The sequence below is a fragment of the Megalops cyprinoides genome, chromosome 9 (assembly GCF_013368585.1).
Source record: "Megalops cyprinoides isolate fMegCyp1 chromosome 9, fMegCyp1.pri, whole genome shotgun sequence".
In the NCBI taxonomy this organism is placed as follows: domain Eukaryota; kingdom Metazoa; phylum Chordata; class Actinopteri; order Elopiformes; family Megalopidae; genus Megalops; species Megalops cyprinoides.
In genome coordinates this window covers 22,337,398-22,359,836 of record NC_050591.1, presented here as the reverse complement: position 1 = coordinate 22,359,836, position 22,439 = coordinate 22,337,398, and the positions used below count along the sequence as shown (strand labels likewise).

Sequence of the window (22,439 nt, the reverse complement as noted above, 5' to 3'; positions counted from 1 at the left end):
TTTACTGAATGCATGCCACTGTTCTCCTGTAGAATGTGACATCTAGCCAATGACAAAAGTATACCATAATGAACTCACTCATTCCCAGGCATTCCCAAGAATAACATTTATGTAGTCAAGAGGAAAGGGGCAAAGTTACTAGCAGCAGCTAGCAGCACATGGTAGCAGTTTAATCAGTCAGCTACCTCAGATTTGGTGACATACAAAGGTGAAATGAGAGCACGTCACAGTGCCTGGGTCACCAGCTAACTGCAAGCTAACACTAGCTTTGTCTGTAGCACAATTATTCACTTTGAACAGCAGCTAGCAAGCCAGTTAGCTAGATCTTCCAGCTCATGATTTCAAGTTTTTCGCTTGGCTTTCCTGTTGGCCTATGCGTTCAGTTTGACTGGAGCCTGTGTACACAGCATAGCATATCCAAGAGCAATCCAGGTGAGGGCCTTTATTTCAGAGTCCCATCTGAGACTGGAAACTGTGAAGCCAAATTTTCTAAGTCCTGAGGAAGCTACACCATTCCGCTCCACTGCAGTGATGTGTATACCACCTCGTCTTCCTCTTCACCCCCGTCGCCATCGCTGGGGGAGCAAAGCAATATAGTTTTCTTCACATTAGCTCCCAGCCGTGAGAGGGCCAGCAGGTCACATAGGGGTGTCATTGTTTCCATGGAAACACACAGAGCGATGAAGTGGGCATGGAAACGGAGGGGGTCTCCTAGAGTGGTCAAATAGAGGGGAGAAGGGTCCCTTAGGGTCAGTAATGGACAGGGGACCAGTGCTTGCCATGTCATTTTCATCATCGAACACTGTGCACATGCATCCAGTTGGCCATGACACTGTGGTGAAGACTCACCGGCATACAGAACCGACCCAAAGGGCAGGTACTCACCTGGGTACACCAGGTAGTCTCCACCAAACTTGCCAGCAGAAGTGAGGTAGTAGCCTTGTCGCCTGAGATCCCGGAAGACACGGAACCTGATCTCTGACCTCTCATCGCGAGGCTGCAGCCATTCAGCCATCAGGAAGTGGCGCTCCTCAGGGTCGTGACCCAGCCCTGCCCTGGCCGTGTGCAGCTGGACCGCCATGGCCGAACGCGGGAGAGAGAAACCCTTCTCAAGGGCCTCCAGCCGGTCTCGCACGGCCTGCTCTGAGCACTCCCCGCTGTCTGCATCTGCAGGATAAATCTGTATTAATATACTGAAAAACACTTCTGAAAATAAGGCTCATTAATTAATTACAATGATTTATTTTACATCATCTGTCTGCACCTTCCAACATCCCCTACTTACCCCACATTGGTTTGAACATCCATTCGGGAGAATAAGAGAAGCAGATGCATTCAATTTGAAAATTCTGACTGTTGTAGATGATGAAATGGTGAAAAAACAATGATTTATTGTGCTTTCAACGTTTGTGTTACACTGTGCAAAAAAATACCCAGTCACAGCACACCTGAAAGTCACATCTGAGCACAACACCCTTCACCATCACATTCTTTTGTCAAAGTGTTGAACGTTTCTCAGCTGAAATCCACCATCCACTGAAGGTGCAACCCACCGGTGGAAGAGAACCATATTCATAGCGGGTACAGAGGCGCCAGTGAAAGTGACATCATCCAGGTGTATGTGTGTACTTTAGAGCATCCAGCCATTCTTACCCTCTTGTTTCTGTGTCAACACTCTCATCAACACAGACTTCCGGTCCTGCAGCGCCAGAGCCTTTTGCTCCTCATAGCTCCGCTCCAGCATCTCCAGATGTCGCTCCACCTTATGTGAGCTTGTTGCTTCGGCGCTCTGTAAGAATTATTGCCGAAGAAACTTTATTATGTCATACTGTTCTGATAAAAAAATTCAACAGGAAGGGGAGGGAAGTGTAAGAGTCTCATCGTCATTTCCTTCAAAGTGCTCCACAATGGATTAATTATCAGAATCAGAGTTTATTGGCCAAGCATGCTTTTACACATTCAAGAAATTTGACTCCGGTTCCAGTGTCTCTCATAATTCTTTCATACAACGTCAAAGTGACAACAAATACCAAACAACGGTGATACAACAAATAATAGTGCAAGGCACATACATGAAATAAGTAAGGAATGAATGAGGGACATGTGAACAGCTACTGATCAATGACGATTTAAAGTGCACATGAGTGCAGGCTGTGGATCTAAAACTATTAGTTATAACCAAATATTGCACTGCGTTATGTGTTATTATGACGCAGTAGGCTACTTACAAAAAAGAATCTACAGATATGAATGGTATCTGCATTCAAACATACACCTTCAAATGAAACTAAAATTAATGTAAGAAACAAAGAGGTGTGGATAAAAAGATAACCTCCGGGTCCACGGCAGGGCAAAGCACAGCTTGGCCTGTCTCTGTCAGCAGTCGCGCTTCCTCTTGAAGAAGTTCCAGGGGCCTGCCCAGTCGGTTGTTCTGCCGGGGCTGTCGAGGCAACGATCCCACCAGGGTCCCAACCACGCCACTCTCTCGCGCTGCTCTGACTTCAGCCGTCCGCCATAGCAGAGGAGTGGACCCGCAGAAACGGACCTGAATTTTTCGACATCTCTGAGCTGACCCACTAACAGCTCCCTCTTCCCTGTTATCTTCGTTGACTCCGGTTTCTGCTTGTGCAAGGTTTTTTCCTATCTTCATCATGCCTTCTGATCCAGTCACTTCTTGTCCTTCCATCGCCTTTGACTCGATTTACTCACAGATCCTGACCTGTATGCATTTACTATAGCTACATCTACGTGTAGCTAAAAGGGATGTTGACATTTTTCATGTTCCGAACTAAACATAGTTAAATTTACAGTGAATCTGCATACAATTGACAAGAAAGTACCAAACCACTAGTTAATATTATCTACATTTACACATTCGAATAGCGTGGCGTACCCACGTTTTTAAGGCCACGTGAGTATCCTTCCTGCCAATGAAGTCCACTGTATGTAACCAGAACACTCGCAGCAATACCATTGTGCCGAATAATCAAAAACGAAAGCACTTTTTAAATTAACTCCTACCTTCATGAACGCAACAAAGGTGTAAATTTAACATCGGCTTACATGTAAAGAATGCTCTGATAATGAAGGGTATTCAAATTCACCGCTTACTCTTTTAGCTTGAGTACCACAGCAAATCCTTCCTAGTTAGACGTCATGTGGGCGTAAAGGTGTCTGACGTAGTCCAATGAAAACGCCGTACTGTGATTGACGAGGTAATATACCAACCAACAAGTAACAGTGATAGAGTACAGTGTAACAACTTTATTGACAAAATTTCCATTCGCAGACATATACCGTAATATTAATCCATTAAAGTGAAGAGGAAAATACAGTAGCCTAACTCAAAAATGTTTGCAGGGTTCGAATATCGCATTATAATTATATTTTGAATTATTTTTTTGTTCATGCAAAAAGGGCATGGCATTGACACATGTGAGATAAATTCTTTATGCATTAATGTATATCGCAGAGTTTCATTTGACCACTGGAGAAAGCATGACTTGTTTATCTGCACGTACAACGCGCATGTGCCTCAGGCAAGGGCTCATCACAGGCATATACGCGTTATGGAGGAGGACAGCAACACAAAGCGCACATTTTGTAATACTTTACATACGTAAATCATTGAACAAATAACCAAGGTAAATAAGACCTCGAACACATTTGATACGCTCTTAAACCGAATCCCAAAGAGAGGCCAGTAAAAATGACATGGCTTTTTAAAGACCTCCGATAGCAAAAAATCTGAATTTAAGTTGTCTTCACTTTAAGAGGCCTGGGATGTTGAACTGGCATGCCTTACCCTGAGAGGGACAGTTGTTGCTCTTACATGTTACATTTGCCTTAACTACAGCAGTGTTTGTAAATATGGTACAGAAGTGTTTAAATATGAAATGTTAGCCAGTCCATTCTAAGGGTCACTGCTAAGAGCACACAGATCAAATAATTCATTTAATTTTTTTTTTCCTGGAAAAGCGATGTGTTCAAAACATTATTGACTCAACATTAACCTGCACCAATCACAAGAATATCATTTCCACTGGAAAATACAGCTGTAAAAAGATACTTCTTAGGCCTAAACATTTTTAATAACCAGTCTTTAATATATTTGTGGGAAGTAAACGTTTAAAAGTTAATTTGCCTTGCTAACTTCACCATCCTCACCATCCAAAGAATGTGCAGTAAATCAAACCATTACAAAGTGTTGGTACACTCACCAATAGGCACATATCCAATTTGTTTTGCCATTGAATCTTACAGCTTGGGTTAGAAATGCTTGTCTTGTTTTGTCATCACTAAAATCATCACAATGACTTAAGATACTGGAGAACATCTCATAGGAAAGCAGTATCAGAATTCAACCATGGACTGGAGAAAATAAAATGCAATCAACAACTTCTTACAGTCTAAGGAGGGAATGTTGCAAGTATGACCACTGCCATCCAACCAGGATGCTGGATGTTTTCGCTTTCGTCTTGCAAACTCTGAGCAGCTGTACGGTTTTGCTGAGTCTCACAAAATATTTATAAGGTCACCATACAAACATTCACAGAAAACACCTTATCCAATTACACTTCCTTATACAGTGTGTCCAAGCTCTCAAACTGTTATGTTTCTTTAACTCAGAGCACAAACACTTTGCATCACAGGAGACCTTATTTGCATAATGAATTTTCTCTTTTGAATAAATACATAAAGACTTATTTAAAACTTTGTGTCTGGAGTTGAGCAAAATTAGACATTACTTTTCTATCAGACTCAATCCACTTTATAATCATTTTAGTTATACTTTACGCTACAAAAAGAAATGTTAAAACATACAACAGCTCCAAAAGATTCAAATAAGACATTAACCTATATTAAATGTTCATGATCTGACTTGATCTGCATAATGTTTTTACCTCTTGAATCGGCATATATACAAAATACAACTGCCACTGACATCAGCCTACACATGGGCTCAAATTATTGAATAGAAATTTGAAACTGTACACGGGTATTGCACAGAAACAAAGGGGCTGCTGTACGGATGGCCATCGCGGACCCGCGGACCCCCACTCCGTGGCGGGAGGGCGTTTCCCAAGGCACAGTGACAAGCGATCAGGACTTCCGGCCTGCACCTGCAGTGAACCTGCCTTTAGTGCAGACTTTCATAGGAATCGCCTCACGGCCCTTGAACACGCCCATCTCAAACCTACCACACCAAGCAAGAGAGAAAAACAGCTATTAGAGATGAGCAGGCAAAAGCAATGGGAAAATATTTTATGTTGCACATCGGTGCTTGAAACAGGTAACTATTCTGCAAGTTAAACCTACATTAGTTTGCTCAGAAACAACTGATGCATCCTTTAATTAGATCACAGACATTAAGTAAAGACATAGAGAGTACATAGGCAAGCACAGAGAAGTAAAATCTGTATATATACTGCGGTGAAAGAAGCCAAAAGAATTTTTTATTATAAAGACAGCAATGTGCAGTAAACTCGTGCTGCAGTCAGAGCAAACATGGCTGTGATGAACAGGTTCAGAGAGAACGCACATTAGGCCAGTCAACTGCTTAAAGCGGGAGGGCCGTACTAGGGTGAGGGTGTCGGTCTGCCGCAGACTTGGTTAGGATCGTTGGTGTGGGAGAGAATCCATGTGAGCATTCAGCTTCATCTCATTCTCCAGGATCTGGACTAGTTGCTGCATGGAGGGCAGGTGACCTGACTCCAGCTTGGACCACACTGGCACATCTACAAAGGAGCAGGGAGAGGTTAGAGCATGTCTGTACACGGAGAGTGTCAAGTCAGAGCAAGTTTGCGGTGGTAAAAGCTGGACTGGGCACTGGTGGCAGGTACAGTAGTTTAGTGACATTTGACAGCATGGGAAGCATGGCTTCATAGGTCTTCCACTACTCTGAACTGTCCCTGTTCAGCAGTAGGGAGTCCTCATTATTGTATCTATTGATTTCCTCATCTGCCTTCTCTCTGGAAGATTTTGCCATTACTGATGGACTGAATACATTTCTAAACAGATGGTGTAATGCGTTTGTACAGATTATGTGTCGTCTTCAAAGAAACCATATACACATTCACATAATTGTATTTTTAATTAAAACTGATTAAAAGGTAGCTAGCACATACAGTGTAAACCTGTAAACGCTCTTTCACCTTATGTTCTCACATCCATAATCCTGCTAGCCACAAAGATTAAAAGGAGATGGTAGTGTGTGAAGGATCCTTGAGCCAGCTAAGTAACATATATATTTGTACTAATATTCCAGTGTCAATCAAACAGTTCTGACTGGTGCAACCGTATTGTTACATTTGTTTCACTATACTGGTGCAACCCAATAAGCAAGCCATCAGCAACGTAATTTAAAGTTGCTCTTTTTCCCAAATTGTAATCTCCGCTGTCAACAACATCCACATAATAAGAAAACCCTACTGGAGGACTTACCATTTAATGTGATTTCAAAGGCACCCGTAGACATACACTGGTTCTCAATCATATTGCTGAGGAAAAACACCATCATGCAGGCATAGATCTATAAGGAGAAGTTATCAAAATATTAGCTCTTAGAACTCCCACCAGGCCTGTTGATTACTGGGTTATACTGTGTTAACCAAACAGCACCTCACCATCATCCTCATATCACACAGTTTCCACCAGATCACCATAGAGTAAATACCACTGAGATGAACCAGAGCTCCCCCTTCTCTGTTGAAAAGACAGGTACGCCACCTGCCAAGTTGCAGGCTGGCAATGCATACCCCATACCTTTACAGCATTGAGACTTGGTCCCTTTTTGGGGTTTCCTACAGCAATAAGCACAACAATCCTGAGGCCTGACTCATTGCTGATATTAAAACATGTGTCATAACAGAATTCAAAAACAATCAATGCAGCTTCACTCTAAATGTCCAAACTTGGGCTTTTCTCACTTTCTTATCTTCTTCTGGTTCTTATTCTTATCCATCTGATTCTCCTTACTGCACTACATCATTGACAATGCTCCAGGGCACCATTAACGGTTCTCACTATTGGCCTCTCCCCATACTTAACCAGGTGGCACATTTGTTCATTGTATCTAAGAGCTGTTGGCAAGTGAGTCTGTCAGTGAGAGATAATGGGAATTCATATTTCTTCACCAATGTGACCACAAAAACAGCAAAATAGACATCCTGCTCATTGTAACTGCTAGGAAATCCTGGTTCAGGCCTATGAAATCGTTTGAGTTATAGAACTTGTGTTTAAGGAGGAGGATGGGCTATTGTTTACAACCTATTGTGTAACGCGAACACACAGGGCCAAATCACATGAAAGAATCTAGGAAACACCGGGTGGGTTTGCTTTTGTATAGTGCTTGTGCAGTTTGTGGGAGGTCATGTCACCCAAATTGTGCAGTGTAACCTGTCTTAATTCTCATATAATTATTTGAAAAGCAGACTTATTTTTGCAATGTATGTGTAGCTTAATTTCTCTACAAAGTCCTTATCACTAAAACTAAAAAGTGTTTTTTGTAGAGATCAACACTGCTTTCCAAACTTCTATCTGAGGACAGGGGTGATTTGGAACTATCACATCAATATACTCAGACCTGATAGGTAAAAAAGATATATAGTGACATATTAAATTTTTTTTTGCGAGATTTATTTCCTATTTTAAGTAACTGAAATCTGTGCCTGATGGCAATATACCTTACCTAAATGCAACGATTTCCAATTACAATACTTTTCTGAGCACAAAGAAAGGTCCTTGCTACCCGTCAATGCTGACCACAAGCAGGAGCCCAAAGTGTACTGAGGCTGATGCAAGCAACAGAAACCATCTTGCTGTCCTCCTGAGAGCATAATTAGTGAAGAGACACAGGTGTAGATGTGTAGAGGCCCCCAGGTTGAATATCAGGTTTTATCACATAACTTACTTAAGGGCACAAAGCTCTAACCCGTGTACAAGATGTTTTTGTTTTCTTGGGGGTATGAAAATCTCTTTACTTCAAAGGCACTGTCAAGATTCACTCATTTGGATGGACTGACAGCACACACCAAAGATTAGACTAATGCATCCATATAAATATTAATGGACCTGTGCAGCACTTCCTCTGAAATAATTTGTACCAAAAAGCAGCATCTTTGAGCCCTAAGCCCATCTCTCAGCCCTGCATCCCTCCACTGCCACTTACCACAACCCCCCCTCACCTTATTCTCCTGCCCCCAGACCCACAGGCCGGGAGCTTGCATACCAAAGAAGGCAAACGGGTCCTTTCCCAAAATGATCAGCCCAATCACAGCAAGCTTGAACATGGACAGGAAGGAAGCGATGTGTCTGAGAGGAGAAACAGGAAACAAAGTCAGCGATACAAGACAATGTGACTGGTGTCCGACACTTGGCCAATCACATACCAACACATACCTCAAAACACTACAACATGATTTAAATTGCATATCTAACAAGTGAGCTTACTTTTATTGTACTAGTTTATCACAAAAATTGGCAACTTAAGGTTATCTACCTTTGGAACACTATCTTTGGAACTGTGCTAAACTAGGGAACTACAAGACGGTGCGTGTTCATGTGCGATCAAATAAGAAAAATGACATGCAGCAACCAGTTATGTAGCACTCCAGGGGAGCTTGTTAAAGCACCTTTTCCTTGTGAATCTCAACATGTGTCTTTCCACTGGCACATCCTCAGCCAGTCCTTGTCCTGACGTCACCCCTTCTCTCTCGTTAGACTGCTGTTCCTTTTGAACCTGAAGTCTTTGCTTAATGTGATTTTCTTCAAAATGTGCGTTGCTACAGCAGCAGAGCTGTCACTCACCGATAAACTGGCTGGGGCAGGTAGTTCTCCCCCTCGATGCGGATGTCTGGGTACCGCTGGTTCAGAACCCGCGTGTACTCCTCAAACACCCGCCTGTACCCTCAGGAAATGCTGGCAGGCAAGAGGACACGAGATGGGCATAAGGTGCAGGGCACACTGACTTTGAAACAGTCAAACCACCTCCAAGGCATACTGAGGACAATTCAGTTGTTCTGTGCTCATTTCTACCGCTGACACAAACCATAAACACACACTTCCCCCTGCACAAAGTATTTGGCTCATTTTCACGGCAAGGGTGAAGGCAATGAAGGAAACATTCCCTGCTGAAGGGCACAACAGCTGGGCCTCACCTAAATTTGAACCTGAACTTTGCCTAAAAATAAAGTCAGTCCCCTAACCCAGAAGATGCTGCCCTGGGCCCAGTTCATGAGTGAGTAATTTCTACCAAATGAAACTGTTACCAAACACATGTGAAAAAGTATCACAATATGTGGAAAACTACAGAATAAAAGATAAAATATAACTCTTGAATACATGTCAATACAGCTGCATGTACACTAACCAATGCCATCTTTCATTTGATTAGTGTGAATACCTATGGAATGAACATATAACAGTGTATGCTTTTGCATGTATACATATTCTCAACCCTTCTCATTCCTCCTCACTTGCTATATGTGGGTGCCAACTAATGGTTTGGTGTCATTTAGTTCTACTCTATTTAGTATTTTTCATGTTACTTTGCAACCTGACTTCCTTACGGGAAATGTGCAGCGCTGTACTGGCAATATTGACACGGCAAAAACACCACCGTTATCTGGACATATCGGAATGACGATTTGTCTGTTACCCTGCAGAATTCAATTAAACCATCAAAAATGAGCAGGAGCGTCTTGATTAAATCTCGGCTTATTCGGGTGCATTACATTCCCTGCACTACAAATGACTATTCAATCCTTTACAGACACATTCCCCAACTAAACACTCAAGAACCACACATTTTTACCAAATCTGTACTCTCTGTCTCGTAGTGAAAGGAAGCGTGGAGACAAATAGAAACACCATCTTCACTGCAATTTCTATCAGATGGAACGGAGAGACCAAGACCCGTTACACAGGTGATAAGTAATTGAATGTGTGTGCAAAGGTAAACGACAAACACAGGATCACAGCATACTGGGCGATGCATAAGGTGTGCAATTGGAATTTTTCCTTAAACATCCACGTAGTGAACCACAAGTGACAGATTCCACTAAACCAATATTTCTAACATAAAGTCCAACTGCGCAGAACGCTCGCTAGTAAGGTATTTCCAAGAACTCGCAATCAGTCAAAAGAAAGTGAGCTTGCTACCTGCCACTGACTAAAAGTCAATGCCCTGAGGTGGAAGAGCTGAACTCTCTCTTTCCCTCCCTCATTCCACGAACATGCCTTCCGATCGCAATGGCCATGGTTAAGTGCTTAGCCTTTAGGACATAAGCAGTTAAAGGCCCCGTTTAAAGCGGCTGGCAGTTTCTAGTAAATAGTTATCCCACTCTAACAATGTCTGAGATCATAAGATGATGTCCCGTGACTACGCACTTGCTTTAGCCTAGCTTCGCCAACAAATGGGAATTTAAGGTTAGCTACATACAAACAGGAAAAAAATGTCAGCACTAACGTTAGACCTCTTATAATCTACGGGAATACCGTCATACCGTTCATTCTAAATCACATTTCTACATAATTAATATTAGCTAGCTTGCACATTATTTAACTAACGTTAAATTAAGCAAAGAAAGTGGCAAGCAAGCTTACAAAGATTGCATACTTTAGTCTGGTAGTCAGCATTAAAGTGATTCAGAGATGCGTATGTGGACTGAAAGCTAGCGAGTTAGTCAAATCACTTCCCAGGTTATCTAACGCAACACACAAGGTTAATTTTACCGAGCTCGTTAAGTTAGTTAACTATAGCGTTCTGTTGCTCGGCAAGGAAATTCAATACATGCTTATACTAGTTAGCTAGCCATTTTAACATAGTTAAGGTTAGCTATGCTCACAGAAGCAGGGCAAAGATAGCTAGCTAATGTTTGCTAGCAAGCTGGATAAATGGAACCAGTACCTTCATTTGAGCAAGTTAGCCACCCGGCCAGACTCGTTGGCAAAATACACGTCGAACCACCACAGTATTTAATTTTAAAACTAGCTAACATTAAGCAACCAGTTAATTCTGATCTACACATTCTCAGCTATGTAATGTAGGTAACTCAGTGTCTCACCGCAGCATGCCTTAACAGCTAACGATAGCTACAGACATCGGCCTAGCCATACAGACGAGTTAGCTAAGAAGCACAAACTCATCAACACTTTCCGGTCGTCTTTTCCGTCCGTTCCATTTACCAGATCTGAAATTTGAGAAGAGGTCCCGATGCAAACTGCATCTTCAATTTCTTCACGCCTCCGTTATCGGCAGAGCCGTGGTACAGACAGAAAACCCAAAGGAACAGGAGTGAGAGGGGCAGCCACCGTCTCTCCATTCTGCTAGTTTCCGTTCACTTCCCGTCAGCGAGGTTTATCAAAACGCCTGTTGCAACGACCAGCGACAGGCTGACCATGGAAAAAAAATCTTGCGTAGGCCCATCAAACGTACATACGTAGCTAGTCTAAGTCCCTGGGAATTGTAGGCATTGTCATTTTCAATCTTCAAAAAGCAAAGAGCAAGGTAGGTACACTAGATAGCTAGTTGACCTTAATAGTTCCTACAGTTAAATTTATAGAAGCCTTCCGCTGATGTTTTTGGACGCGACGCCAAAAAGTTCTCCCACAAATTTGCGCAAATGTCTGTTTGCAAAAAATAATAAAAACTAACAGAAACAAAGGATTACATTTCATTTATAAATTCAGCAAACATGAGAGGAATTACACATGTGAAACAACCACTGTGAAACAGCATGGGCTAAAACCTTGATCACTGTATTGCTTTATTAAACCTCAAGGCTGTTATACAACATAAAGCTTTCATTATGTACAGTCAACCAGTGTAAGTGGCATTGCTGTCCACTTTACCATATTGCATAGCAGCATGGCCTTGTGTGCTTCAGTTTGATACTTTCTCATGGCTCGAACATTCAGATTAATGGCAAAACAAGTCTTTAACTGAAATGTGTCTGGAGTATAATTTCCCTAACTTTATACAAATGGGTCCAGCGTGATAGTGGCATTTATCAGTGTTTGGGCTTGGCTGATGAAGACACAAGTATTTCAATTTTAAACTCCCAACTCTAGATCTTCCAGCTCCTGTAACAACTGGGCCTCCTTCTGCATCTTCTCAATCTGAGGAAGAACAAAAAATAAATAAAATAAAAATAAGAGTCATCATCAATATATAATAAACAAGGAAATGTTTCCATGTTACTGTACTTCACCATTCACATAAAATTTCCTAATACTCATCATACTCTCAAATAATTATTAGCACATGCAGAAGCCATCAGGGCTAAGATTGGTCTTCAAAAAAAAAACACTTCGCTTTTGTCTAAGATTCCAATAAGATGCTGAATTAATGGCACTCTCGCAGCAAATATTTGTGAGATGAGCATATATTTACATTTTAGTCAGACTCTGAATGAAGTCTTGCTTGTAGTGAGTATTCTTGAACATTTACTGCTCTACTGTTACAATGCATGGCTACAAACAGAGACATTTCACCTGGTTTTTCTCCAGAGTTTTCCCAGCTGCCTGCTGTTCTTTCAGCTGTTCAATGGCCTTCAGTTTCTGTGGAAGGAATGGATGTTCATCTCCATTAAACTTCCATCAGATCCCCATTAACCCAGATGCACCTCACAACCAATAGCAATAGTAATATCCTGTCAACAATCCAATTACTGCTCGTTGATAAGTGTCCCACTGCTTGGAATAGGCACAATTGGGTGGGTTGACATCTACTGCTTTGACCTGCTGGACATCAAGGATTCTCAAAGTATACTTGGCGTGAATGCCTTTATATCCTTTATTCCACAGCATATTTCCTTACTAAGTGTTATTAAACATGTACAATCACTGCAGAAAAGGATGGTATCAAACACAAGGCTCAGAGTGAAGAGGTTCAGGTTGATGTCAAAGTGCCAAGCTCGTTTGGGTGTCATTTGTGTGTAAGCTGTAAAGGTGGGTGCTGTGGGATCTTCACCTTCTTGAGGTTCTTGATCTTCTTGTCAGTCTCAGGGTCCCCACAGGTAGGGGTGGGGCCAGCAGCAGGAGCAGGGCATGTGGGGGCAGGGTCAGATGGCAGCTGAGGTTCATCTGTTTTTGCTTCCTGAAGATACAGTACAGTGCTGAAAAGACTGGCATCACTGCCACCAATGCACAACAGCAACTCAGTGTGAATGCCCATCCTAGAATAAGGCCACCACATACTGCACTCTACCTGTTTAGCAGCTTTCTTGGCCTCCCGCTTTTTCTGGTTCTTCAGGGCTGTCTTGGACAGTGGCTTGTCTCCCGCTGAACTGGGTTTGAGGTTTTGTGGCGGCTCTTCTTCATGCTGACATACAGACAGATAGAATTACAGTCAGTCACATGGAGAAACTTTCCTTCAGAAAAGATTCCTTGTAATACAATGAACTAGAATTCATTGTAAAACAAATCATCTATCATTTAAAACCCAGGCTAAATTCTACTGTGTTTCACCTATGCAGACACACACCTCCACCTCTGTACCTGTCTCAGACTGGAGACCCTCCTGTACTCTACTACACAGATGGACTCATCTTCACTCCTTGTGAGGGGATGGGCTCTCAGACTACAGATTATAACCGTGCACTCACTCTCCTCCTCAACTGCCTGTTCAGTACTATTCTGGGGCAAGGGTTTGCCAAGACATCTACCCTGGTCACAGACTGGACTGACGCAGGGCTTTACTCACCAGTTTGGAGCTGGCTGTGGCAGGTTTATTCCGGAGTGCAGGTGGGCGATAAGCTTGAGCTGGCTTGGCCTCAGTAGTCCCGAGCTCACTCACCGCTGCCTGGTACTTGATGGGCCTCTCAGGGAAGGTTCCTTCAGGGAAAGGCTGCCACAGAACCTCCCACAGCTCTGTGCCCTCGGGCGAGTCCTCCTTGTACAGCACTGTGCCCGTGTAGTGCCAGATCTTGTACCCGTTGCTAACACGAAGTCGTGGGGAACAGGTTGCCGTGACAATGTGCTCACCGTCTGGGCACCAAGAGAAGTAGGTGGCATCAGGTGCTTGGGGCTTGGACACCTGCTTGTACTTCTTCATATCCCAAACCTCCATCTGGCCCCGCAGGTTCCCAAACCCAGCCAGGACCAGGATGTGGCCCTGCGGGCTGTAGAAGGCAGCGTTCCGAGGGCCCGTGCCAAAGTCGAAGACAGGATCACACTTGAGGTTGAAGACAGTGGCCTTGGCCGGCATGAAGCCATACACCACGCAGAACTCTGAGGAGCTGGGGCTCCATACCACATCATAGATTGGCCCATTCTTTGCTGTTCAGAACAGAGACCCATTTAATCACATCAGACTACACTGAAATTATTCTTACAATTTCCTTTCTGCAACCCACTTTTCAAAACACGTAAAGTTGTGAAGTTTTCCTCAGTAAAGAAACACAACTTTTCTCCATCAGGTAACACAAATATGGCAGTGGATCACCTACAGAATCAACCTTACAAACCATCATCCAAAAAGAGAACAAGAAAGACAGAAAGAAGGAGAGAGAAAGCAAGCCAGAAAGACAAGTGAAAGTGACAGATAAAGAGATACGAAAAAAGGCAGGAGACAGAGCTGGGACTCACGTAGCTGAACCACTGCACTCTCCCCGTTGATGGCCAGGTAATGCAGTGTCTGCTCCCCATAGTAGGAGGCGCCTGTTTTGTCCACCTCTGTGCTGGCTGTAACCAGTACTGCTGTGGCTGAGGAAACAGCAGACTTCCAGTCACAACACAGCGACACAGTTGTGCCGTGCAAACACATGTCAAAACATGCAGAGTCATGCCCCCTTGCACAAAACATACCCATACTAACCAAGTGAACTAAATGAAAATACGACCTGTTTTGCATGTCATATTTGTAGTGCATTTACATATTTTTTGTTTCTTATTCTGCTTGGGGGAGTATTTTAGGTTAACCTGACTATCACCTGAAAATACAATGCTCAGTGGAGGATGACCATGAACAAAAGCCGAATTTTCATGGCTGTCAGATTTATTTCTTACTCTATAGTACGACCTTGCAGTAGAATGTGAAAAGACAAATCTACACAGCAATTTATCTCCCACATGAGTAGTAAGAATAAAAGAAAAACTACAGCAGAGTTTTGTATTTTTTCAGATATCCTGGTGAATGTAAGCATACTGCAAAAAGCATCACTCACCTCTCCTCTTTTGACATCACTGTATTTTTAGCGAAAACTTATGTGCCTGTTTTCAAATTACACTTAATGAACTCATAATATTATGCCAGTGTCATCCAAGACTGGAAGTGGTTAAATCAGTGTAAAGTCAGTTTACCTTTATTGTTCCACAGCATTGTCACTCTGTCTGACTTAAAGAAGCTTTTGTTGGCCAGGGCGCAGGTCGGGCCCCCAAAATTGGGGTACTGGTAAAGTCGAACAAAGGATGGGGCACCCTTGCTTCCTGGGACATAGACAGCAACCTTGAGTAGTAATACAGTGGCTTGTGTTAGTCAGTCCTGTACATTCACCAGTGATCAATACAGGACTTTTTAGACCAATTACACACACAAGCACACATGTACATAGAGAGCATGATGTGGGCAGGCACTCATACCTTGCTGGGCTGAGGTCCTGGAGACAAAACAAACTCTGACACCTTCTGTAGGTGAAGCTTGTTGGCAATAGTGTCTGTAAAACAAAATCAAGCCTTCCTCAGAACTGCTTCTGCCACTCAGGAAACATTTAAAAGACAAGAGTTATATTTGCCATAATCTGGCATGATTCACAAATGATGCTCTGCATGTGGAAGTAGTCAGACCCGAGGGACAAGTTTTTGAAAAAGCAGCAAATATCTGACAGACACTTACTGAAGTTGTTGTTCTCAAAGAAATGAAGTTCATTGTTAACATTTCTAACTGAAATACTCTCGTCATCTGCCCAGCTGGGACACCTGTAAACACAGGATGGGAACATAATTTACCAAAACAAATTTGTACATATGTTCAGACCTAGTCAGCCCACCATCTATAAAAGATACACATATGCATATATTTCCACAGGTGCTGGATAGTAAAAAAAAAATTCCTACTGCAGAACTGACTATACCAACATGTTGTTCTCCCATTTAAACACTTTTACTTTCAGATAAAATTAAACGCTTCTAACCTGTAAGGCTTCGTAAGGTTAGCCGATCACCTCTAACCTGCTTAAACTAGGTAGCAAGGCAGGTTACAGAGACTTGACAAGAGAACGACCTCTGTAACACCCAACATGAATTTTGTTCCCTTCCACAAACCCCAAATGCCCGCCCCTCCTCCACTTGCCTTCTACCCAACTTAATTTTATGTTTTCACTCCACACCCCCACACCCCCAACCCACACACACTACACGTCCTCGCCTAAACTGACCCTATACTCAGGGAACCCCTTCCCCCAACCAACATACCCCTCACTCACCAGCCCTGCACCTTCTTCTGGTAGAAAGACTTAAGGCAGGTCCCAGTTTGCAGGTCCCACAGATGCAGGTTGGTTTCCCCCTGGGGATTGTCCTGTGTTTCTGAAAGAGAGGAGGGGCTCCTGTTCTGTCAGGTCTCCTATACCCATTTTCTATTATGTTACTGGGCCGGTGCTACACAAGGTTCAGCCCAGGTTTTTAGAGTGGTCGTATTTCCACTAGTTTACACAACAGCAAACACAGAGAGGGTAGTGTTAAGGGGCTCTTTGGAAAAGCTGTCCACTGCTGATTTATTACATTAAGTGTAATTTGAACGGTGTTTGAGGCAGTATCCATCAGTAGTGGAAGAAACATGGGTTTGTTGGAATACAAAAATGTGAAGCACTGCCTACACAGAGCAGAGAGGGTTGCTGCTGGTGGAAAGCAGGAAGTAAAACCAAGAACCATGCTGCTCTGTTGTTGGCTTCTGTGGAGTCATACTGTAAGGACCTATCCCAAACCAAGTTCATTTGTGACAATTAATGTGAATCAGTCACAACTGTCTCAGCACACACAATGTGTGGGCAGGTCATACTTTGGAAAAGCTACAGATTCCTACCCTGGTAGAGTGGAAATCAAAGAGGGACAGCATTAAGCCCCCGTGTAGAGCCAATGGGCTGATTCAATTGACAAGTGTAATGCTGTCATTTCACTGTGACACCAACATTGTTGTGATGATGTAATCTGTAATACAGAGAGGAACATATTCTCATGACCCTATTACAACACTGCCTTTGGCCTGGTTTTAGCTCAGATGGCACTACCATAGCACTTCATGTCTCATTGGTGTCACTCAGTAGTGACTCAGAATCGGAGTGCCTCACTAATTTACACGCCTTGTTACAACACATGAAACAAAAATCCATTTGGCTATTTTTGTGTAGCACTCATCAAGTATTCACATTAAATTTCGTTGTCAGTATGTAAAAGCACAAAATACATGTTGTTTTTCTGGTCTGATGGTGTTGTCTGGAATACATACTGCTGTAGGGCTGCCACGTAGCCAACACAGTGCCCAGAGGTGAGAATTCCAACATGGCTGTCTTTGGGAGATCCAGGGACTGAACAATTGTGCCATCCACAACCTTCATAACAGTGACCCTGCCAGAAAGGAAGGCAGTCATCAAACACAGTTCAGACAGCAGTACCTTGAGTTTCTTTACAGTACTGATATGTATACTTATTTAAAGCACAATGGCTTATCACATAAGAGGCAAATGTTCCTGTATTGCCACCACATACATGAATCAGGTATAAGATGTTTTAAAATAAGCAATATGTGAACAGCAGTTTATTATTTTATAGTGATTGCTAACTTGCTCTTCAAAATTAGCTAAAATCATTTCTTACTTGTCTCCATTGCACCAGCCAAACAAAGAACCATCTTTGCTGAAAACCATGAATTTGCTTTTGCGGTTGTCCCTGAAAGAAAAACAAAACATTTCAAACTAAAATTTACTAACACCTCTTTCAAGGTTAAATAAAAAAATTATGGTAGTGATTACACAGTATAGTGCTGTCAACTGGTATTATGATTGTAACTACTGGACCATGTCCCACAACCAGTGTAGCAATCTTGCGACTTGCTCTTTCATTGACACGTGACTCACCTCTGGAAAGCTGCATTTTCCTCACAGTTCGGAGGTCCCAGGAGCACCGATGTCCCCTGCGATCCTCGGACTAAGGGTTCAATCAACAGAGTCTACATGAATTTGCATAAAAATGCTGCCTTAATTAATGTCTGAAAATCAGCTTGTTAATGGCTAGCTAGCGAGCTATCTAACGGCACACACAGCTCAGGATGTGATGAGTTGGCTGTCAGTTAACGTTACTGAGCTAGCTAGCAAGTTAAACATGATATGTGACTGTCTCAAAAGTTTAGTTTTTCTAAACATAGCGCCATATAATAGACTGATATCATTAAACGTTGAATAAAACAGTTCAATTTACAATGGAGTAACCCACCTGCTAGATTCGGTGTGGGGGGCGCCATCTTGGACCGGAAAAGATGTGGCGGAAGGGAAGTACGAAAGACTACACGTTGGACTACAAGTGGAAGAGGGACCACGCTGCTGAACTCCAATCAGCAGCCCAAAAGAATTCCCCAAACTCGAGCGCAACCACCCACTTTAATCATTTCGTTAAAATGCAGGTTTTGTTATGACAATAATGCTGCTCAGTCACTAACAAAATGTACACTGGCATATAGAGTGAACATAAATCATTTGGATGGTTTTAAGAGGAACGCATTTGTGTAGCATTGATACAAAAAACAGCCCTCACAAAAAATCGACAGCACAGCAAGAGCCACTTGACCACACTAGTCAGACTATCAGCACTAAATTAGAATAATAACAGTTCATTAACACTGAACTTAAAGACAATAAAGGCGACGAAACTGTTGGAGAGTCAAGAACTTCACTTGTGTGGCATACTTCGGTTCTCAAGAAGCGCAAACAATTGGCCTTCTCAGACGTGTGGCTTGTGGTTGCTGTTAGTGGAAACCAAATGGCTTGCTCGCTCAGTGCATGGCAAGCCAGTTAAGCAGATGAAAACATTCATCTTGGCTCGACGACATGTACTTAATAAGAAAGACAATATATCATATATTTTAAAATGTCGCTACAAAAAATATCCATTGGCTGTACTATTAAAGTCAAATCCAAACGTCTGTTTTCAAATTTATGAACACTGAAATTTAAGAAAATATATGGAATGCCAACTAACATTACATCATTACGTAGGCTGGACACACATGCTGCGCCAACGCAGCGGAATACCGCTTTCCTGTGGGAGGGGCTTAATTTGTGTGTACGTTGACAATTTGGAGAGCTTCGATCCTGGTCATATAACGTCCATCGCAGGAGTACGATCTGTATCTGTAACGCTGCTGCAGGAATATTACCTAGTCGGTACAAATATGGTGGCAAAACAGAGAATTCGCATGGCAAACGAAAAGCACAGCAAAAACATCACACAGCGAGGCAACGTAGCCAAATCAACGGTGAGATTCGGGATCTCTTCTGGTTGGTGACCCGGGAGCTGTGAAATCTTATCGACGTCTGGCATTGCTCAGATCGACTGATTAGTTGACGTTAGCTAGCTAGCCGTTTAAAAGATTGATAGGTAATTAGCTGTAAAACTACGGGTAACTGTCGACTACTGTGTAACGACGATTTAGGTAGCGGTACAGCTAGTTTGCTACCTATTTGAAATAGCGAGTTAGGTAGAATCTATTTTAGCAAAGGTAGCATGTTGACCACTATCCCTGGAGGGGATAGCCCTAACAACTATCTGCAGTCCAGTAACATTAGCAAAAAATGCCCTTTCCAATCGATATAATATTATTGTGCGTTCTTAGAGCCGCAAAATGCATTCTGTTTTCTGACAGTGAGTGTCAGCAGTTGGCATGCTAGGCATCAGAAGCTAAATTAATGCATTTAGTTAACTAGCTAATTCGTTAACCTCAGTCACTTACACATATTAGCTAGAAATCTATCGTTATCTGACATGACAGTAAGGTGGCCTTACTGTAATAACGTTAGTCGTTCTTTGCGTGTATTTACAACAGTCAATCAAACTAAAAACTACAACATGATTGGCTTGTTGCAAATTGATGCTGTTCTTGTAATAGCTAATATTTGTGTGGCACATTGCACGTGGCACACCGTAGCGATATGAAAATAACCTTTGTAAGGTTGTATAAAGTAACAGATTTTTATTGACATATTTAATTAGTTAACTACGTGTTGTTGTTTCAGAGAAACTCCCAAGATGATAAAGTGGCGGTGGGACCCTGGCTTCTGGCACTCTTCATCTTCGTTGTTTGTGGATCAGGTAAGTTTCCTCCAAACAGTCCAACACTAATTAATAATGGACAGGAATTAGACGCTTGCGTGTTTTCATGCCAAGTAGGATGACGCTCTGTACCGTTGAAGAACTGCTTCGATAAAATGTCTAGCTGCTTCACAAGGGAAGTGAACTTTGTAGCAAGGTTTACCAAATCTGTAAATTGTGTAAACAATGTGCGTCCATGTGTATTAATCTTAAAAATGTATGTAAAATGTGGATAAATGGTTCATGATCCTATATGGGGCAAAGCACAGTCTTTCTCTCATTGTGTATCTGCCGCCTTATGCAAACCTTGATCTTTGCTCTTCACTGTCTACTACCATCCGAGCTCAGATTGCATGAGACTGCCTGTCATTTCAGCAAAGTCGTGCCACAGCTCTGTCCTCTCTTCTGTCTCAGCTGTACTGCTTTTCTTTGTCTGATACATATACTCTGTCACCCCGTGCCCCTGTCACACACGTATACATGCACAACAGATCTGCGGTGAAAAGCTAAGCTTTGAATATTTGAGCATGGTTTGAAACATTCTCCGTCAAAAGGATCTTTGTAGAGGGATCCAGTATTGAATTTATTGAATTACAGTGCAAGTCTATGAGGATCAAAGGAATGTCTCTTGGTTGAGTGTTCTAAGGATTGGCTGTAATTCTCAGTTTTTACAGACATCAAATTCTAATCTATTTAATTTCAATCCGCCGTATTTGAGAGTGAGAACCCTGAGGAGCGATGTGTAGATGGACCTATGGACATGCATTACTTAAAAAGCTGGATTTTAACCTATCAACAAACACCATGCAGCTAAATGCACTTTCATCTCCACTCATGTTGATTTGCCCTGACCTTACTGCTGTCAGTGGTCAAAGAGACCTTTATCTGATTTGTCTGCACTATGGAGAGGAAAACCAACTGAGAGTGAGTTAACATGGACCACCCACTGCGGTTTGTTGCCATTCAAGCCTTAATCGTCAGTATCCGTTTTGGTTCATGTCAGTTACAGTGTCTTTAAAAATGAAAGTGTCCTGATTGTTGACATAATTCTGGCTGGAGGTTAATGCTGTATACTCTTGGTTTCCCTTACAGCAATCTTCCAGATCATCCAGAGCATCAGAATGGGGATGTAGCATGGAGGACATAGCCAGCCTGACCCTTCTTGCAGTCTGATGATATCCCAGCATTCCTCGCTGTACCTTCCCAATGGTTACACCATGCCTGGCAAATTGAAGTTGATGTCTCATTTTGTGTTTTTTTTTTTTAATACTGTCTTGATTCTTTATTGCCAAGCTGTGTAACCACACCAAGGTCATTCCTTCCTTGTGCCTTAGAAAACAGACAAATAAATGTGTTAAAGCCATACAATCTGTAAATTTTACATTCCAATCTGGGATTCCAAAATGTACTGCAATTTTCTGTCAATTTGTATGATTTGATTTACATGTCTGGCTTTCTGTTGACATAGGTTCTTGATTTGTATTTTTGCTTTCGGTGTGTATAATTACTTTTATAGACCAATTATTCCTACTTTCCTCTTTATTTTAAAAGATGGATAATGTGGTTTGCTTGGATGTTGTTTTTTTGGCCCTGTCATAAATGGCCTGTTTCAGGGTAATGGCACAGCTTCAGCTCAGCACAGCTTCAGCTGAAGGAAAGGGTATGATGTGCCAAACAAAACGTTGTCAGGTATAAAGATGACATCAGAAGGCTTTCACAAACTGAAGAGACAAATGCACAACAGTGGTTTCATTCCGTAAGGTAATAGCCTTATTGTATGCAGTGTCAAAGTTCTGCATGTATCATAATTCTGTGATGGTTTGTTCTATTAAGTTTTTTTTTTTTACCCAAAGTTGTGGTACCTGTCAAATACTCTGCATTTGCTGCTGATAAGTCCCCTGTGCCACAAATAAAATGGAAATAAATATCTGAATGTGTGATTTTATTGCAAAATGCATACACATAAAAGCTTTTTTAGATCATACACCTGTTGCATTTCAGTAAAATATAACAAAAAAACGCTCATTGCAAAATTTTATCTTTGTCCTCTTGAATGCTTTCATTAGACCGACAGCAGATGTCAAGGTCATGAATTACGCGCTCATTTGTTGTTACAAACTCGAATCATGATACTTGGATGC

At 42.2% G+C, this 22,439-nt stretch overlaps 4 protein-coding genes across 5 annotated transcripts; 1 reads left to right on the top strand and 3 right to left on the bottom strand.

The window, feature by feature from the left end:
• Positions 1-323: 323 nt before the first annotated feature.
• Positions 324-3,133, bottom strand: tsen34 (TSEN34 tRNA splicing endonuclease subunit). Its single transcript, XM_036537403.1, has 4 exons — positions 2,333-3,133; positions 1,654-1,789; positions 886-1,167; positions 324-711 (listed from the first exon to the last, which is right to left on the bottom strand). Exons 1-4 carry the CDS (start codon positions 2,684-2,686, stop codon positions 506-508), a joined length of 978 nt encoding a protein of 325 aa, XP_036393296.1. The 5' UTR covers positions 2,687-3,133; the 3' UTR covers positions 324-505.
• A 373-nt stretch (positions 3,134-3,506) lies between these two features.
• Positions 3,507-11,385, bottom strand: LOC118783047 (thioredoxin reductase-like selenoprotein T1a). The gene is made up of 6 exons (XM_036536715.1): positions 11,188-11,385; positions 8,809-8,919; positions 8,187-8,313; positions 6,445-6,532; positions 5,581-5,738; positions 3,507-5,197 (listed from the first exon to the last, which is right to left on the bottom strand). Exons 1-5 carry the CDS (start codon positions 11,322-11,324, stop codon positions 5,614-5,616), a joined length of 588 nt encoding a protein of 195 aa, XP_036392608.1. The 5' UTR covers positions 11,325-11,385; the 3' UTR covers positions 3,507-5,197; positions 5,581-5,613.
• Positions 11,386-11,747: 362 nt separating this feature from the next.
• On the bottom strand, positions 11,748-18,466 carry eif2a (eukaryotic translation initiation factor 2A). 2 transcript variants are annotated; one of them, XM_036536926.1, is made up of 14 exons: positions 18,427-18,466; positions 18,072-18,141; positions 17,812-17,883; positions 17,444-17,562; positions 16,425-16,524; positions 15,836-15,918; positions 15,583-15,656; positions 15,304-15,448; positions 14,590-14,706; positions 13,706-14,280; positions 13,211-13,324; positions 12,974-13,099; positions 12,496-12,561; positions 11,748-12,120 (listed from the first exon to the last, which is right to left on the bottom strand). In XM_036536926.1, exons 1-14 carry the CDS (start codon positions 18,452-18,454, stop codon positions 12,055-12,057), a joined length of 1,755 nt encoding a protein of 584 aa, XP_036392819.1. In that variant the 5' UTR covers positions 18,455-18,466; the 3' UTR covers positions 11,748-12,054. The 2 variants fall into 2 exon arrangements, with proteins under 2 accessions (XP_036392819.1, XP_036392820.1); XM_036536927.1 differs by having other exon boundaries at positions 18,072-18,163; positions 18,427-18,455.
• Positions 18,467-19,263: 797 nt separating this feature from the next.
• LOC118783384 (stress-associated endoplasmic reticulum protein 1-like) lies at positions 19,264-22,225 on the top strand. Its single transcript, XM_036537231.1, has 3 exons — positions 19,264-19,465; positions 20,223-20,298; positions 21,391-22,225. The coding sequence occupies exons 1-3, from the start codon at positions 19,382-19,384 to the stop codon at positions 21,429-21,431; spliced, it is 201 nt and encodes a 66-aa protein (XP_036393124.1). The 5' UTR covers positions 19,264-19,381; the 3' UTR covers positions 21,432-22,225.
• Positions 22,226-22,439: the final 214 nt, after the last annotated feature.

Coding starts and splice junctions, on each gene's coding strand:
- tsen34 (XM_036537403.1), bottom strand. CDS start 2,686: ATGGAAGGACAAGAAGTGACTGGATCAGAAGGCATGATGAAGATAGGA. Junction 1,168..1,653: donor GTTGACACAGAAACAAGAGG/GTAAGAATGGCT, acceptor TTTATCCTGCAG/ATGCAGACAGCGGGGAGTGC. Junction 712..885: donor AGACTACCTGGTGTACCCAG/GTGAGTACCTGC, acceptor TGACCACTCTAG/GAGACCCCCTCCGTTTCCAT.
- eif2a (XM_036536926.1), bottom strand. CDS start 18,454: ATGGCGCCCCCCACACCGAATCTAGCAG. Junction 15,657..15,835: donor CTTTGAGAACAACAACTTCA/GTAAGTGTCTGT, acceptor TTTGTTTTACAG/ACACTATTGCCAACAAGCTT. Junction 13,325..13,705: donor CCACAGCCAGCTCCAAACTG/GTGAGTAAAGCC, acceptor TCTGTATGTCAG/CATGAAGAAGAGCCGCCACA.
- LOC118783384 (XM_036537231.1), top strand. CDS start 19,382: ATGGTGGCAAAACAGAGAATTCGCATGGCAAACGAAAAGCACAGCAAA. Junction 19,466..20,222: donor GCAACGTAGCCAAATCAACG/GTGAGATTCGGG, acceptor TTGTTGTTTCAG/AGAAACTCCCAAGATGATAA. Junction 20,299..21,390: donor CTTCGTTGTTTGTGGATCAG/GTAAGTTTCCTC, acceptor TTTCCCTTACAG/CAATCTTCCAGATCATCCAG.